Raw genomic sequence first — 18,620 nt, 5'->3', positions numbered from 1 at the left:
TGGAGTTCCGAAGAATTCCTCTGGTCTTCTGGTGGTACTTGGGGACTATATGGGGAATGACACCCTGATCGATGCTGGTAAGGCGCTGTGCCCCAAGGATGGTGACGAGGAGCATATCTCCTCTATAGGTGATGCTAATGGGTGTGGTTCCCATGGTGCTGGTGTTGGTACCAACGGACACCCTGGTGCTGGTGGCAGTTCCACACTTGTTCACTCAGTGCAGTTTTCGGTACTGGGTCCAATACCAAAAGAGTCTGCTGCATCAGTTTGCTCTTTTTAACTCATCTTTGGATAATGGAAAAGTCATGCAAATTCATTAGGATTCTTTGTCACTGCACAATCTAAGACTAAAATTTTCATTCCGCAGGAGGTCTAACTGACTGAATAGGATGAAGCTAATGAGCAAGCATAGCAGAAAACTGGAAAGTTATGCTCTGTAATCACAGCAGTCTACTGGAAAAATCTCGACTCTCTCCCTCTGTAGACTTTAACAGAAAGACCCTGCACAATATAATATTCAGAAGTAATGTAATCCTTCACTTAACAGTGGTGCTTTCATTGTTTCAAAATTAATGTACTAATGATTTTCAAGGCATTTTAAATGCTCAGTCAGACTATGCACATCAAGACTGCTTTCTGTGGGCTTCAAATGCGTTACTGAATTTCACAATACAACTGAATCATTCAATCTAGTTATAATAAATAAGAAAAATATAATCCTAAAAGACAAAAAAACCACCATCCAGTACCTTGCTGACAAATTCTGAGTTCTTGATAATGTTCACTATGCCATATACTAGTGTATTTTTCAAATGTCAGTTCCAACTTACTGCACTTTGTTGGACATCCTTTCTGGAATAGGGCCACATTACACTTCCTTTAAAAATCAACTGAAGAATGTATCCCAGTGTTTTTCCAGTGGAGCCCCACTTATTTGCCGCTTCAAATTTAAAAACACAGCAAAACACGATACTCTTATCACAGGTTATCACTGTAAATTATTGAGCAATAGAGTGGTGGTACTGTTGTATCTTTAAGCTCAGATCAGCACCGCTAATATATTCTGCACCAGAGCACTGCCACTGGAAATCCCAGTGGTAACAGAAGTAACTTCCCACTCACTGCAAAAAATGTTTCCCTAGAGAAAAAGGCTCAGAAAACTTCAGTTAAAACTTTAAACTAAGACCCGCTAATATCAGTCAGCAATTTTTATTTCACATCTCAAACTACAGCTCCTTTTTTTTTTTTTTTTTTAAACTGTGGAATGCTGACTATATTCAACTCCCAGTCAAGCATAATACTTTTCCCCTCCATAAATCAGTAACTCCTGGCAAGGCCTGGTTATGTTAGGGGGGCTCCTTCAGTCTACATCTTCTGGATTTTATAAACTTTAATTTTCATTTGTTTTAACTGAGTTTACTGTAATTATATTTGTTTCACTTGCCCGTTCTGGAAAGTTTGTGCCACACTAAGTTGTCAATGGGTTTGCACAGGTATAAGTGAGGGGAAAATATGGCATTGCAACTGGAATTTAGTTAATTCTAGCAACAATACTCGAACCATAACTTAATCTACCTCACCTCTTCCAGCGCTGTATTGAAGGTGCATTGCTAACAGACAGTAAAAAAAAAAAACACTGAAGTAAACCCCCCCACCAGAAACGATTTAAAATAGTAATGGTACATTTACAAAACCCAGTAAATAAGTGCATATCCGTATTAAAAAGCCCACAGAGTAGAAGAAAAACATATTCCTATGGCACTATATACTATAAGTGTCTCAACAATAACATCCATGTTCAAACCTGAAAACAATTTAAAGTAATAAACATGTATTCAATTCACTGCAGAGTAATTGCCTTTTTCCTACAAAGAAATATCTTACTATCAATGTTGTAACTTTAATACAAAACCTTATTTTGTACAATTAGATCACGAAAAATTCCTCCTCCTCTAGTTCAGTGCTTCCTTACCTGCAACAGAGTTGGGACGAGGCATTATTAAAGAGCTAGAACTTGGTGTATAGGAAACAGGCCCATCTCCAGTACACACTTCCACTTTAGACAAACTCTCTGCAGACCCAACTGTCTCCTCTTCTGCAACCGGTGAACAATTATCTGCCCTTCGATCATGAATAATTCCTTGATGTACACCAGCCCTGAGACTCCCATCCTTACTCCATTCCAAACTGGATCCGCTGCGATCATCATTTTCAGATGAACTTGTTATGGTTGCTGAAGAAAGAAAAATCCTAAAAACTTAGGGAGGACGAAGTACTACAATGGCACTTCAGTGGCATGACACATTTACTATTCAAATGGCATTTTAGTTTACACAGGTAACATCCAAGTAAATTCCATACAATGTATTCTGTTCAATTAGAAGAATGCTCCTTGTCGATGAAAACAAACTGCTCAATTCCTCCTACAGGGGGCTGTAATACTTTGGTCTAATTTTGGTTGCTGGGTTTAGAGTGCTGAATGGCCTGTGATACACAGGAAGTCAGGATGATCTGGTGGTCTCTTCTGGCCTTAAACTCTATGGCTACAGGAAAAGAGAAAGTCTGATAAAACAGATAATGAAAAGGCAGTTTGGAAACTCCTTTAAATCCATGTAATTTGTGGGAGATAATTTATCCAGTTCTTTTCAATGAGGGAACAAACTACCCTTTAAAGAATAAATCTCAAATTCCTTTGAATATTAAATTTAATAATGTAACAAACTACTACAAGTATTTTTATAAACAAGAAATTTTGATCAACTAATAAAATCTAATAGAAGAACATAAAACAAGAAAGCATTTTAAAAGTAAGAATCACTTTTCCAAATATATACTTTTTACAAAAGGGTCACTTTTCAACTCCAGAGTAGGCTGGGACAGTTCTACCAAAGTCACCATTCTGTACTTTCTGAATAACAGTGAAACTTTAGGACAGGACAGATTCCTGACCTGCTTTCTGTAAATCCAAGATAGGAAGCTAAAATTCTAACCTAGCTAAGTGTGCCAAAATATTCAGACAGTTCCTCCCACATCTGTTTCCATATGTCTGTTTGCAAAATAATAAGTTTCTGAGAATACCATGTGAATTTAGGTATATATACAACTTTCCTAGGCATGCTGCAATCTATAGCAAAGCACACATAAAACTGCATGCTGGGGATTTAGCATAGCTCTTTCACAGTCTAACAACACAGAATATGTCATAGTGAAGTATGTGTGAAATCAAAATGAAAAGGGACAATCCTTACGTTAGAGTTAGAGGAAATTCAGAATAATAATGCTCTAGCTCCTGTCCTTTGCTTCTAGATTAGTGCAGGGGGCTGTCTTTCCAGCTCTATCAGCTGTGGTTCTCATTTTGCCTTTGATAATCTGGGTACCTCCAAAGCCCTTAAAAAACTCTGGCCTAATGCTTTTTATTCCTCCTCACCCATTGCACTAATACTTCCAATTTTCAGTATTTATACATTTATGAACAAACAAAAAGGATGACCAAAAGATATCTCATATTCTGAGATTTATTGTTGTTGGGTAGGAATTTGGGGGCAGGGAGAATAGAGCAGTATTCCTATTTTAAAAAGGTCGTTGTGACTCCTAACCTTTTTTTTTTTTTTTTAAACAGAAAAACGTTAGAGCTGAATTACAAACGAAGTATATTTCATTTTCTTTAGTTTTTACTGTCCCTCGTCTAGCAAAATATTTCAACACATGAAGTTTAAACCTGTGAGTAGCCCTGTTGACTTAAGTGGGGCTACTCGCATGCTTAAAGTTAAAAATATGCTTAAGTGCATAAGGGCCTAAACTGACAGCAGAGAGGAGTTCTCCAACCTCCACCTCTAATAACATAATCTTCACATTAGGTTAGCATTTCAATCTAAAGTGCTGTAAAGCAAAAAGAAAAATCTTAAAATATCAATTTGATATGGTAATTCGTTAAGCAAAAGAAAAAACTAATTATGACACGTTGGTCCTCTAGTGCAGGGGTCAGCAACATTTCAGAAGTGGTGTGCCGAGTCTCCATTTATTCACTCTAATTTAAGGTTTCACGTGCCAGTAATACATTTTAATGTTTTTAGAAGGTCTCTTTCTATAAATCTATAATATATAACTAAACTATTGTTTGTGTAAAGTAAACAAGGTTTTTTAAATGTTTAATAAGCTTCATTTAAAAATTAAATTAAAATGCAGAGCCCCCCCGGACCAGGACCCGGGCAGTGTAAGTGCCACTGAAAATCAACTCACATGCCACCTTTGGCACGCGTGCCATAGGTTGCCTACCCCTGCTCTAGTGCTTAAGCACTCGGTCTTGCTGCAAGCAGGTTCATAATCTGTGTGATATGTAGGATTTTCGACCAGATGTAAGATTGGTACAACACTTGGTGTATTCTGGCACACGTGGCGTGGCCAACATTGTAGCTTCCAAACTTGGGTTAAGAGAAAGCAGATTAAGAATCTATCCCAGGGGTGGGCAAACTTTTTGGCCTGAAGGCCACATCTGGGTATGGAAATTGTATGACGGCCATGAATGTTCGTGAAATTGGAGGTTGGGGTACGGGAGAGGGTGAGGGCTCCGGCTGGGGGCCAGAAATGAGGAGTTCAGGGTACGGGAGGGGGTTCCGGGCTAGTGCAGGGGGTTGGGGAGTGAGGGCTCTGGCTGGGGGTGTGGGCTCTGGGGTGCAGGAGGGCGGGAACGAGGGGCTCGGAGGGTGGAAGGGGTTCGGACGGCGGCCAATGGGAGCTGCAGGGGCGGCGCTTAGGGCGAGGGCGGTGTACAGATCCCGCTGTCTGCCCCTACACATAGGAGCCGGAGAGGGGGACATGCTGCTGCTTCCGGGAGCCGCGCAGAGTCACGGCACACATGGAGCGGGGCAAGCCCTGGACCCCGCTCCCCGGCAGGAGCTTGAGGGCCAGATTAAAAAGTCTGAAGGGGCGGATGCGGCCCCCGGGCCGTAGTTTGCCCACCCCTGATCTATCCTATCCTAAGGCACCTCTGCTTATCAGAAATTACAGAATGAGTGACAACAACAAAAACAAAAAACCCAAACAGTAATAACATAATCTGCTCCCATTCACAGAAGACAAGGTGTTTAATACAGTGGTTTTGACGTATACCAAACTTTAAAGTTTGAAATATATCTCTCCCATGGCTAGCTTTGTAACAATTCCACAGATTATAACTTTGCTGTCTACAAACATACAATAGCAAACTGCACCACCCACTTCCTTTTCTAATCAATTTTTGTTCAGTAAACAAGCCACCTGACAATCCACTACAAGTATGAAAAAAACAGCTGCTGTTTCAATATGCTTATTCTGAAATAACAATGAAGGCTCTCAACTCAAGATATCAGAAGGAATATTTCCCTAATCATCTTTTTAAAATCCTGGTGTAAAGAATGTTGATGTATCTGTAAATGAAATTTAGATTAAAACATCCCGAAATATTTGGCTCACCAATTTCAGAAACATTTCAATCTGTACAGAATGCAGTTAACACCAAGGATTAATTATAATTTTGTGCTGTTTTTTCAATTAAAGCAATGCAAAACAGGAAAGCAACAACAAATAATTTCCCTTACAAAATAGACTTTTATGGCGTGAAGGTATATCATAGACCAGTGATCACCAACTAGTAGATCGCGATCAACTGGTCGATCCTGGAGCCTCCGACAGTCGATCGTGATCTCCAGCCGCTAAAAGTCCATCTCTGCACACTGCTCCTGCCTTCAAGCACCACCCCCGCAGCTCCCATTGGCTGGGAACAGGGGATTGCGGCCAATGGGAACTGCGGGGGCAGTGCTTGCAGGCAGGAGCAGCATGCAGGAGTCACATGCTCCCCACCCCAGGGGCTGCCGTGGCATGCTGGCAACTTTAGGGAGCGGCATGGGGCTGGGGCAGGCAGGGAGCCTGCCTTAGCCCCGCTCTGCTGCCAACTGGGAGCTGCCCAAGGTAAGCACACACCCCAACCCCCAGACTTGAGCCCCCTCCCAGAGCCAGCACCCCATACCTTCTCCTGCACCCCAACACTCTGCCCCAGCCAGGAGACCACTCCTGCACCCAAACTCCCTCCCAGAGCCCGCACCCATCTCGTAAGGTAGATTCGCCATTTCTCTGATCATTCTAGTCGCCCTTCTCTGCACTTGTTCCAGTTTGAATTCCTCTCTCAAACATGGGAGATTGGAATTGCACATAATAATAAGGTCTCACCAGTGCCTTGCATAATGGTAATATTTCCCCTATCTCTATTGGAAATACCTCACCCAATGTGTCCTAGGATTGCATTAGCCTTTTGCAGTCACATCACATTGGCGAATCCTGTGACAAATCCAGCATCTTGACAGGGGGTTAGACAAGATGACCCTTGCAGTACTTTTTAACCCTAGAGTTCTATGATTCCATGTGACTAACCAAGGTTTTTCTCCTCATCTGTCTCTTCCAACTGACAGATTCCCCAGCTTGTACCAAAAATTCTTGTTGAGAGTCCCTAAGTGGATGACCATGCATTTCGCACTATTAAATTTCATCCCATTTCTATTTACTCCTGGGGGAATTCTGCACCATTGCACATTTCAAGAATTCATGCGTCCCACAGATTTTTTTTTCACCTAGTCTCTGCATCCTCCATTGGGGATAAATGAGATTAAAGAGTCAGATTTAAGCATCAATGTAAGACTAAAACTGGCACGGTCTCTCCTCATCCAAGAGAGTGGGAGGTAACAGCAGGTAAGAGAGAGGTGATTCCTCAGAATAAGTAACCCAGGAGGCTCACAGAGCCTCTATGGACTGAGCAACTACAGAAGCAAGTGCACTTAGGTCAATCTCAAAGGGCTTGTCTACACGGTGTGTTGGTGCACACCAGCTGGGGTGTACATTCTAGTGCACATCAATACGTCATGCACTGTCTGTGTGGACCCTGCTGGCATACAGTAAAAAAGTTTCCTAGTGCACGCTGATGTAGTCAAGCAGTACTGCATGCAACACGCTGGTGTGCACTAACGCGCTGTGCAGACAAGCCCTAAGATTATGTACAGGTGTGCTGATTACCAAACTAAGCTGCTAGCTTATTCACCCATGCATTTGGGGGCTTATAAAGTTTGTTATTTTCAGCGATGTTTATAAAATCAACACATTTAAAAATAATTAGTTCTGCTTTAGATAAAAATATTAGATGATGTTCACAATTCATGCTGTGTATAAAGTAAATCAGTCTCTCTAGAGGTGATAATTAAGTCAACACAGCTAAGTTGACCTAAATGCATCGCACAGGGGGTGAAACTCTTCCCAGCCCTGAGAGATGGAGCTAGGTTGTCCTAAGTTTTAGGTGTAAACCAGGCTTGAGTATTACATTTAAAGGAATTTATAAGTGACATTTTAAAATAGGACCTTATTTAAAGAAATACCAACAATAATAATAATTATGGACTGTCAAAGCTAAGGCTTTTATAAAGCATTCAGTAATCCTCATCACATTTCTGTATGACACAGTTACTGCATTTTTATTCTTGAGTCTGAACAACTTGGCCCTTTCTGAAATATTATAAATGAAGATTCCCCTTGGATTTAAAAAATAACGCCAGGGAAGAGTTCCACTCAAGTCTTCCAAACTGAAAGGGTAGCATTTTTCCAGGAAAGCTTATGTTTTGGCGAGTAGCCCAGGCTTTTCCCCTATTTAGCTCACTGCTAAAGATGAAAACCTGCCTCCACCTCCATTATGTCAAACTCAATGGAAGCAGAGACGATGTCAGTAAAGCATTAGAAGACTAAAAGAAGCCTGAGCCAGCAGTAGGGGAGGGGAGGGAAGCTTTCCCATCAAAGGGCCTGCTGGCCCAGAATAACCAAGTGGGAATGGAAATACAATGGAAGCCTTCTTAAGTAGCATGGAAGAACAAGCTATTTTCATGGTTGGGTGAACTGTGCTGAAAACCTTACAAAAGATATACTTGCTAAACTCTATTCAAAATGCACATTTAATGCTATTAACAAATCTGAATGCACAACAATACACATTTTCTATACAAAACTAAAATAAAGTTTATTTATCAGAGGTGCCCCCCCACCCCTTCACTTCTGGAAAATACCCCTCCACACAGATTCGTAGGCTGGTAACAGTGACTAAGAATTTTTTAGAGAAGTAATTTACACTCCCGATTTTTCTACCTATCTCATCTATGGAGCAGGTCTGGGCCACACAGACCTTAAACAGTCTCCAAATGTATTCCCAAGGAATTTGTTTTCCATCGATTTGGGAGAAGATGTGAGAGATGGAAGGCTAAATTTTAAATCAATCATTAAGGTCAGTAGAATATGTCCATCATGAACTGTAGCAAATCATTTTTATGAGGGTCTCAGGGTCAGAAACCACACACACACACAATTTCAAGACACTATACAATACTGCCCTTCCTATGTCTGCTCCAGTTTCCTCCTGCACTCCTTCCAACCCTCCAACTGGATCATTCCTAGTCTCTTTTCATGCTGCCACTAAATTCAAACACTGCTTTTCCCCTCCAGCACCACCCCTCAAACCCATATTCAATTATTCAACAAGACCTCTCTCATCACTGGAGCGAACTAAAAAGTACCTAGTTTGAGTTAATGTTTATATTATACACAACATTGAGCACATATTGTATTGTAAGTGCTCAACAATTTAAAAATAAAGCTGCATACATATAGTATGCACATAGATTACTACTGGATTGCAGAGCTGTATATACGAAATACTGCAAGACTTACAAGCAAGAAAGGAGAACCCCATTTTTCCAGCAAATAACTGTAAAGCCACAACAATAAACAGAAAAAAAAAATATGTAGGTGAGGGTATAATTAAGATAATTTTGACAGTATAAATTTTAATTATAGTGGAGTCCATAAGAGACTTAAATAGAACTCTATAATGCCTCTTTAAAATGTTTATAGGAAGTGGTGTCAAAACTTCCATTTGAGGTGTGTTCCCTAACCCCACTGAAGAAGAGACAATTGCTTTAATGAAATGAGTTATAACTGGAAGAGGCTCCTTTTAAAAGAAAGGAAATTATACCAAGGTATGAAACGTGAGTTGAGAGTGGGAAACCCCGTCTCACTTGCCAGAGTGAGCAGTTGTCTGGTTTTCTAAAATCTAGACTTTTTGTTATTTCCAAGGGGGGGAAATTAAGAGCTCATGCCGGCACAAAATTAGGATAATTTAAGTCCATTGTTAGGGCCAAATTTTGCCCTCAGATGAATGTCACTTATTAACTTAAATAGCTCTTAAATTATTAGTGAATTAATATGGCGCATAGCCCTTAAACAATTGGCAAAATCAATTTTTTTTCAATAAAATACATCTAAAATGTTGAGCATTCAGTGACCAGCGCAATCATTTATTTGAAAACCCCAGTCAAATGAAAATTTCAAATAAAAATGACTAACTTTTTAACAACTGGATATAGTTATTTACCACTATCTTACAGAAGCTATAAAAATTTTCAGACTTTGGCAAGGAGTGTCTACCAGAAGAGCCCAAGACTTGATCTACACTTAACAGTTTTACCAGTCAAGCTTTTTCAAGTTGGAAGTGTGGGGCTTTTTGTTTTTAAACCAAAATAGTTACACCAGCATAAAGATGCCTTATACTGGTGTAGCTTACGTCATTTCCTGAATTAGCTATATTGCTATAAGCACTTTTATATTGACAAAACTTTTATATTGACCCTCAGCTCTGCTAATGACTTGATGTATGACCTTAGGCTAGTGACAACCTCTCTGACTCAGTTTAACAGATAGGTAACAGGGTAAAGTACTTACCTACTTTACCTCACAGGCATATCCTAAAGCTTAATCAATTAAACTTCCGGCTAACAGTGACCTCTACTAACATGTTAGAGTTTTCAGTTGTGAAATGAGTTCATATAATTTTCTAAAGAGAAAAGTAAAAAACATCCACTTAATGTTTACAATAAGTAATATTTAAGAGTCACAATGGAGTTTCCCTCTTATCAGCTGCAGATGCTTGGTTTTGAGAAATTGTGAGCCCCAGATTTATTTTAAAATTGACCTATCTCCAAGGTAGAAGAAGCCACAATGCTAAAAAAGTCAGAGAAAGGGAGAATACAATTATTAATGTATTCTTTTCCTTCTTCTAACTTATGTGACAGCAAATAGAAAAAAGAAAAGGAGTACTTGTGGCACCTTAGAGACTAACAAATTTATTAGAGCATAAGCTTTCGTGAGCTACAGCTCACTAGCTCACAAAAGCTTATGCTCTAATAAATTTGTTAGTCTCTAAGGTGCCACAAGTACTCCTTTTCTTTTTACGGATACAGACTAACACGGCTGCTATTCTGAAACCAGCAAATAGAAAATCTCTCTTCCAAGATATGCATGTCACTTGACACATGATAAGGGACTGGAGGACAATTTTTGCTAACTATCTTACGACAACATGTTCTCAGGAAGACTATCTGTTTCTGAGACAACCACACTAAAATAGATTACTAAGGCATGATTACTACCTTTTATTCCTCCATTTTGCTATGAAATGCTAAAATAGCTGAATGGTCAAACTGCAAAGTGAAATGTGCTATAGAAGAGCGTATCATCATCACCATCACTAGATCCCAGAGTGGAAATCAGCAAAAACTTCATAATGGTAGAAAGAGGGAATGCATTTATCTGAAATTCTTTCCATCAGCAAAAGGTGGTGAATGTAGCCCTCTTTACTACACTGCATGTCACTGACTTTCTGACTAACTGTACATCTTGGAATACTTACGTTATTTGCTTGAACTGATAGGACTCAGAGGCGAAGACCTCTTCAATACATTTTTTCAAAATTTCTTATACACCTTAGCATCAGCCTCCTCCATATAGTTAAAAACTTATCTGGCTTACCCAGTTGACTGGGTTAAGAGGACAGGCATCCATTTATCCTCTGGAATTTTATGGATCCCACACAGTCTCTCAAAGATGGATAGGAACTGCTCAATGCAGTCAGTCTCTTGATAAATTGAGCAGGCTTTCTCCCACTCCCTGCTGTTGAGAGGGGATGTACTCACAGTCTAAGGCTGCTTCTTTTGTTGCTTCAGGGCATGCACTTTGTTCTCGGCTACTAGCTGCTCCATGTGTCTTTGGTGGGCTTCCATATCAATTTCAGCGTCAGCTTTGCGTCTTTGGTAGGCTCTCTCCTCAGCTTCCTCCATTTCTTTTGTGTCTTTGATCCAGAGTTTCCTCATCCTTATTTCATGCTCACGTTCTGTCTTGGCTTCCAGGTGCCTCAGCCAAACCAGTTTTGTTGCAGCGGTCTCTGTAGCATCTAGAGTATAGGGATGCTCAGACCCTGCTCTCTGGTCAAAGTCAGTGAGCAAAGCTCTCAGTTCCTGGTCTGAGTCTCTTTTTATGGGATGTTCCCCTATTTTTACACATTTTTTAAAAGGTCTTTTGTGTCAAGACCCTCATATGATTCTGATCCACTCATTGTAACTAAACTTTAACCCTTTAAATTTGATATTGAGAGTTTTAACTTTTAACAGTGTTGGGTTACGATCTTTAAGGTTAACTGACCTATGGTATGTGAATTCTGTAACGACTAGACCAATCTGTCATGCTGTCTGGAGTGGCTCATGACTGTGAGTGCCTACCTCAGGGCAGACTGTCAGAAAACAGGGCAGACATCCCAAACTGGTGGTGTGTTCTAGAATTAGATTTCACCAAGCCTATAACAAATGTGAACTTCTCGATCATTATACCAGTTTTATCATGGAGTCACAGTCTGCTTAGACTCTCTAGTCTGTCTTGCCACCCGGACAAACTAGACTCTGTGATAAAAGGTCACTTAAACCAAAAATCACACCACATCAGGTTGCTCGCAGTCCCAAGAATCCAGTCACTTACCCCAGATCAACTGGCACTCTAGATCTTACTCCAAAGACAACACTGGTAGCCAATTCTATAGTAAACTAAAGGTTTATTAGCTAATAAAAGTAAGTAGCATTATTGAGAGGTTAAAGCAGGTAAAACATATGCACAGGTGAATCACAGTTTGTAATTCCAAATGGTGGCAGTGATGTAATAAACTACCAGTTTCTCAAAAGTCTCTTCAGGGTTCCCAGATTGTCTCTGGGGATCTCTGCTTTGCATCCGGTACACTTCCCTCTAAGAGTCCAAACAGTACAGAGATGAAGGATCTTTCCCTGAATCCATATTTATAGCTTCTTCTCACAGAAAACAAGCTGACAGGGCCACTACCCAGGTGGGCTTTTCCTTTGATGATGGAGAGTGAGGATGCATTTTTGAGTCTTCAACTACCCGACCACTTGCTTTGAAATTAGCAATTTTCTGTTAAAGTTCTTCATTTGCATTCCCCAACACTTCTTTCTTGTTTGATGTTTTGTTTGATGGGTTAAGTTACAGGGGTATACACAATGTAGATGTTTGCTACTACATTGTAACAGGATACAGATAAATGAAAACAATGCAAGTAACATCCCACTAGTTTTCATGAAGTTTAAACGCCAAATACACTCCTATAAATTTAACAATCACTTTGAAGAACGTATACACAAGTGAATTAGCATGGCACCTGGTCTGCCAGCATCACACCTTGGTTATAATAAAATGTTCTAATCTCTATATTCTAATCTCTATATTCAGAGATTACTAAAAATGTTTAGTGCCTTACACAAGTCAAATAAGAAGCTGCCATCTTGACAACTGACTGATTTTAAGTAGAACTGAAAGGTCACTTTTCCAGTTAGAAGGCATTGGAACACAGAAAGCGTCGTAGCTTCAAGTTAAGGGGATATTTTATGTTTGTTTTCTTATTGTAGGTAAAGTTAGCAGTCATGATAGAAATTAATAATTTTTAAAAGGGCTTAATTAGTTAATGAGTTAACAGGTGGTTTAACTACTAATTAACATAACAAACAAACCCCACTTTTACAACAGCTTTGAAGTTGGCTCAATTCAAATTTTGTTTAACACGAAAGATGATCTTTCCATTTTACTCGGGACCCTGCTGGGAAGTAACACTAACACAGCAGCCTGCACTCAGGGATTCACCAGCCAGTTCTCTAAATGGAGGTACTGAAATAATGACAAATATTTCGCACGACTGTTTGCATTATGTGTTTCTGTCAAGCATCAGTAGGCTCAGTGCTATATAAGTAGGGCCCTATCAAATTCATGGCCATGAAAAACGTGTCACAGACCGTGAAATCTGATCTTGTGTGCGCTTTTACCCTATACTATACCGATTTCATGGGGGAGACCAGCGTTTCTCAAATTGGGGGTCCTGACCCAAAAGGGAGTTGTGGGGGATGGGGTGGTCATATGGTTATTGGGGGGGGGGGTGTGGATGTATTGCCACCCTTAGTTCTGCGCTGCCTTCAGAGCTGGAGTGTGGAAGCTGCTGAGAGCCCAGTTCTGCAGGCAGCAGCGCACAAGTAAGGGTGGCAATACCATACCATACCATGCCATCCTTACTTCTGTGCTGCTGCTGGCTCTACCTTCAGAGCTAGGCTCCTGGCCAGCAGCCTCCGCTCTCCAGTTTTCCAGCTCTGAAGGCAGCACCACCGCCTGCAGCAGTAAGGGTAGCAGTAGCGCAATCCCCCCTACAATAACCTTGCGACTCTCCCACAACTCCTTTTTGGGTCAGGACCCCTACAATTGCAACACTGTGAAATTTCAGATTTAAATAGCTGAAATCATGAAATTTACTATTTTTAAAATCCTATGACCCTGAAATTGACCAAAATGGACCATGAATTTGGTAGGGCTCTATATACAAGACAGAAAAATAAGACTAAGCTCTTCAGGACAGAGGACAGAAAGAGAAGATGGAATACACAAAGGCCCAGAGCTTTGAATTTTCCCTTCACACACATATTCTTATTTAAATATTAAGGTATCTAGCAACGGTAAAGAAATTAATCCTTGACTTTTACTGTGAAGGCAGCTTTCGCTAGAGAGATGCTCCTTCCCTGCTGTGAATAACTGTGGGGCCTCTACATTCCCTCCTGCCCAAAGTTATCGATTTTGTGGAGGATCACCAGAATTTCACTTGTCCCTTGTCACCCTATTTAAATCCTCCTTCCATACCCATTAACATTGGAAAAACCTGCATTGTTTTTAATTAGTATGATCTGACTGTGCTCATGAACAGTACAGCAGCACTTCCCTGTATCAGCAATACTAAATACTTTTTGGTTGGAAGCTAACAGACTGGTTTCAAACAACTGTGGGCATCACCATGGCAAAACACTACTGTGCAGAAGCAGCACATGCCAAGAAGATGACAAGGGAAGGGTAGAAGTGGAGGCAGTTATTAGAAAACAGAGAAAGAACTGAAGAGAAAACTAACAAGAGTGATAAAGAAAAAGAAATAAGGGGTATTAGAAACATGAACAGGAGAAGGTGAAAATGCACACCTGAAACGACAATGCTGTTAGAGAAAGAGCAGCACTTTTAAATCCTCTCAAGCATAGGAAAGCATACTCAAACTATTAAGCAGAATTAGATAGGAGAACATCTTGTGGTCTGGTCCTTCTAGCTATATATAAACACTAAACAACAAGAGAAGATATCCATTAAGTTTTTACATTACTAAGAATTCGGTTGCTTACCTATAATTCCACTGTCCTTGCTTTCCAGTGTGGAGCTAGGGCTGCTAATGGTCCCACAGGGACTACTTTTATTAGCTGCTGTTTTGCCAATACAGCTATTCAGAGTTGAGCAGGGACTATCAGTGCTGGGTGACGTAGTGCTGCTTGTTAGTGTAGAGCAGGGGCTGACTCCTTGACTGGTTACTGTGCACTACAACATGAATGAAAAACAATTACTGCACAGAAAACAGCACATCATTTCTTGAACGCTAGAATTACTGAGATGAAATAGAAGGATGAAAAAACCTGAAGAACCCATTTCTGTGCAGAACTTTAATTTCTACATTTTATTCTCAGTGATTTGGGAGATTCAGAGACACGTTCCTGAAATACCCTTTCAAAAGTAATGATTTTGAAGAAATAAAGGAGAAACACATTGTTAAAGGAAACAATTGCTACTAGGCAGATTTCCTTTCTTTTAGGCATTTTGCTGAAAACAAATGCTTTATTCATTCTCTCCATTTAAACTCTGGGATCATTGTCTTGCTCACACTTAACCACCATTGAAACCTAAGTTGATGCTATAAGATTTAGGAGGCCTGGGATAAACAAAGACTGAGATCACCCAATAGCCACCAGTCAATACATGACATTCTTGTAGAGAGCTAGGACATCAGCCGCGCATTCCTCTCCCCTCACTGCTTCCAAACACAGACATCACAAAGCAGAAGTGAAACAGGACTCAACAGGGGGTGGGGCATTGGGGGGAGAGTGTGTGCCCATCACAAGATCTGCTATTTTAACCATTACTAACATTTTCCCCTAACAAATCATTCTAAAATTGACTGTATAAGCCAATTATTTTTAAAAAAAAATCTCACTGCCCTTTATTCTTAGGGGAAGGAGGTGAGATCATTTCACAATTAAAAAGTCTCTACAGTTCTGATTCATCTACAAGTTCCATGACATTCCTTTCTATGAATACAGTCAAAAGTACTTTGTTAAATATCAAATGACTGCAATTAGCTCTTAGGAAAATGGTTCTTATCTCAGAGTTAGAATGAGAGTTAAGGTATGTTCTTTTATCATACCATGGTTTCATTTTTTTCTTCTACAATTATGTGTCCAGAGGTTGGGATCCCTTCTCCCAGTAAAAATCCCAATCTTGTCATCAGTTCTTGTGCTGCAGGTGAACAGTTTGATTCTTTATCAGGCTTTCCTTCTGTACCAAAATAAAAGATTGAACTTTGATGAAGAATGACAGTATTATACCTGGAAACTGTTGCTAGAGTTAAAAAAATAAATAAAAAATTAAAAGACTGCAATCAAATCTCAACACTGATTTTTCTATCTGCAAGATTTTAGTTAACTGAATGTAATAGGTGCAGTAGACAAACATCTTACTTTTTTGTCTAATAAGCTTTAAAAAGGTAGATTTCTCTTATGTTCATTTGCATTTTTATCCAACTTGTCAGATATGTTCAGTAATCGATAATCTCGTGTTAGCCACAACTAGTTGAGAGCATTTTGAACACACCAGTTCATGTCTACTGTCTAACGTGTTTGACACTGTGTTAGTGTAAACAGGATAAAATTCAACATCATTTCCAAGTATAGTTAAACCTTGTGTTTGTGAAGGTTCATGTAAGACTATGACTCCATTCCAGTCATTTTTAATAGCAGTATTCTGGAAAGTTATGTGTATAAAAACAGAGATTACTAATTAAACTTTTGCAGTCTCAACTACAGATATAACAACAAAAACAACATACATTTTTGTGCTTTCTTATTGCATTCAGTGCATACGTTTCTCGACCTTATGACTGCAAAGAAAACTTTTAAAATAATTGAATTTAATCAGTGCAGTCTTGTCTTCCCAAGTTTGCAGATGGACTGGAACAATAAGCTCTAATACAGGTAGCTTTCATCTAAACAGGGTGTAAATGCCAAAATCTAAAAATGCCATTTTTAAAATGTCCAAATTGTTAATTATTTCATTGTTGATAAGGAAAAATATCTAGCTGATGTGCTAACCACACATCCTCAAACCACTTCCCCATGTCTTCTCGGCTGTTATCAGCACTGTCACCAGCCAACTACAAAAACTCCCCTCCTCAAACCAAATATTGTACACAATATAGTTCTCTATTGTCAATTCAAAAAACTGTGGCATCCAACTGCTTAGGTGCAAAAACTCAATTTATCAAGGATTGAGAGAGTTAATGATCCAGGCTACTGCTCAAATGCATTAGTGGAAGGTAACCTGTTCCAAATCCAATCAGGAGCTCTAAACAGAGACCAGGTCAGGGGCACACATGCAGTGGTGGAGGCTAAGATTTTCTCTGGTTTCTTCCATCATGAAGACAGAGAACTAACCAACTAAACCGCTTGGATTATGTAGTCTGCTTGTTCTGGATCACGCGCAGACAGAGGGTCCCAGCAGTTCCATGCTGCAATATCTTATCTTTCTTTGGAAAGAAGATTTGATCAAATCAGAGGACGGGGCCTCCACCCTCAATCTTCCAAAAATACTGTCAGAGGAGGACTGTGTAAAAACTCAGACTTCTTTAGCCGAGTTTCTCAGTGTACTTGGCTGGCTCTAAGTAAGCATCATTATACCCAAGTTTACAGATGGAAAAAACAGATAAAGAATAAGTGACTTGCACGTATTAATAGAGTAAGGATCTCTTCCTAGCTGGTGAAGCACACTAGGGAGGATCTGGAGTTAAAGGATTTTTATAAGAAGGCAGGCTGCCCTCTGCACTTAAACTTACGGATGACGATCAGATGCTCAAAGATGTTCAACATGAATGCACAAATAAATCAATTTATGCAAACACAAATCCTGTTTATTTGATAGTTTTTGAAGCCAAAATGTATTATTTTTAATTTAAACTGTGTTATATTGCCATCTCTCGAGACAGGAAGAAGTTGCTGAGCTGCACTTCAAAGTCCTGGTGCACTGACCGACTGATGTATCCAAAATGAGGCCAGAAATAAAGATAAGCCTCATCTCTGAGCCTTGTACATTACCAAAAAGAAGAAATGGATTATTTCGTACCAGACCTACTTTGTCATCTTCTTCCTCTAGTTTCACACCATCAATTGCACCTCAATGTGCTCCTTGCGAAGAGTGCGCACACTTCTCAAAATTGCAGTATAAGACATACCTGACATTCAGTGGCATTTGCAGGGAAACAGCACAAAATTAGTTTTGATTTCCAGCTTCAAAAAGATGCACCAGTCAAAACACCCAACAACATTAAGTACAGCTCAGCAGTTTGCCCAGAAGGCAATAACTAAATTTTACTTCGTTTGTCTTGAGCTGCATTGAACCATCCAGTCCCCCAACAGCTGTACTTTACAAGTTAAACATCCTTCAGCTGATTACACACCTGTTTGTTTCTAATTTATATATTTCTTGTAATTGTTTCAGTTCATTTGAAGCTTCATGAAGAATTATCTAAGTATTTTAAAAGTATTTAACTCTCCCCTAATGATATTGGGAAGAGGATATCTGTAAGGTGAACAACATTAGGGTACCATTTTTCTGTAACTAAGATAACAGCAAGAGTTGTCATCACACATTATTCTTTGGATTTCCACAGGTATGTGTTTCTTAGTACGATTTGAATGCAAAAATGCAGAGTTTTTTTCAATTTCATTTCGATTCTATATGCAGCTGGAGTATAAGCATTGCTTTCCTCTCAAATTTATAGCTGTTGAATATTATACAGTCAGTAATGATATTTCTGACAGGAAAGCCAAGTTTCAATTAAAAAGGTAAATGAACTTTAACCATGCCAATTAACAGAAGGCATTAGGTGGACACTGTCAAGCTATTTTCAGTATTACAACCCTCAAATGCGTAAACCTCAACAAATCCATTCTGAAAATGAGGATTTTGCTTTTCATAGACACTATTACTTTGTGGTGCCTCCCTAAATTTGAGAGAAAAAGTAGTAGTTTTTTTTTTTTTTTTAAAGGGGGAGCATTTTCTGTCCCTTTCCCAACAAACATGTGCCCATAATTCACCACACATGA

The 18,620-nt window shown here is 39.6% G+C and overlaps 1 protein-coding gene across 6 annotated transcripts in view; it reads right to left on the bottom strand.

Moving 5' to 3' along the window:
- TANC1 (tetratricopeptide repeat, ankyrin repeat and coiled-coil containing 1) overlaps positions 1-18,620 on the bottom strand; it is a 200,435-nt gene that overhangs the window by 76,997 nt on the left and 104,818 nt on the right. For all 6 annotated transcript variants that reach the window (XM_074967381.1, XM_074967382.1, XM_074967385.1 and 3 more), the window contains 3 exons: positions 15,668-15,798; positions 14,598-14,787; positions 1,973-2,233 (listed from right to left, as the gene is read on the bottom strand). In XM_074967381.1, coding sequence (XP_074823482.1) covers positions 1,973-2,233; positions 14,598-14,787; positions 15,668-15,798 — 582 coding nt within the window. The remainder of the gene's footprint in view (positions 1-1,972; positions 2,234-14,597; positions 14,788-15,667; positions 15,799-18,620) is intronic.

Source organism: Natator depressus, chromosome 11 (genome assembly GCF_965152275.1).
Source record: "Natator depressus isolate rNatDep1 chromosome 11, rNatDep2.hap1, whole genome shotgun sequence".
In the NCBI taxonomy this organism is placed as follows: Eukaryota; Metazoa; Chordata; order Testudines; family Cheloniidae; genus Natator; species Natator depressus.
Note: the sequence above shows the minus strand (reverse complement) of the source record. Positions and strands in the feature narration are given on the sequence as shown.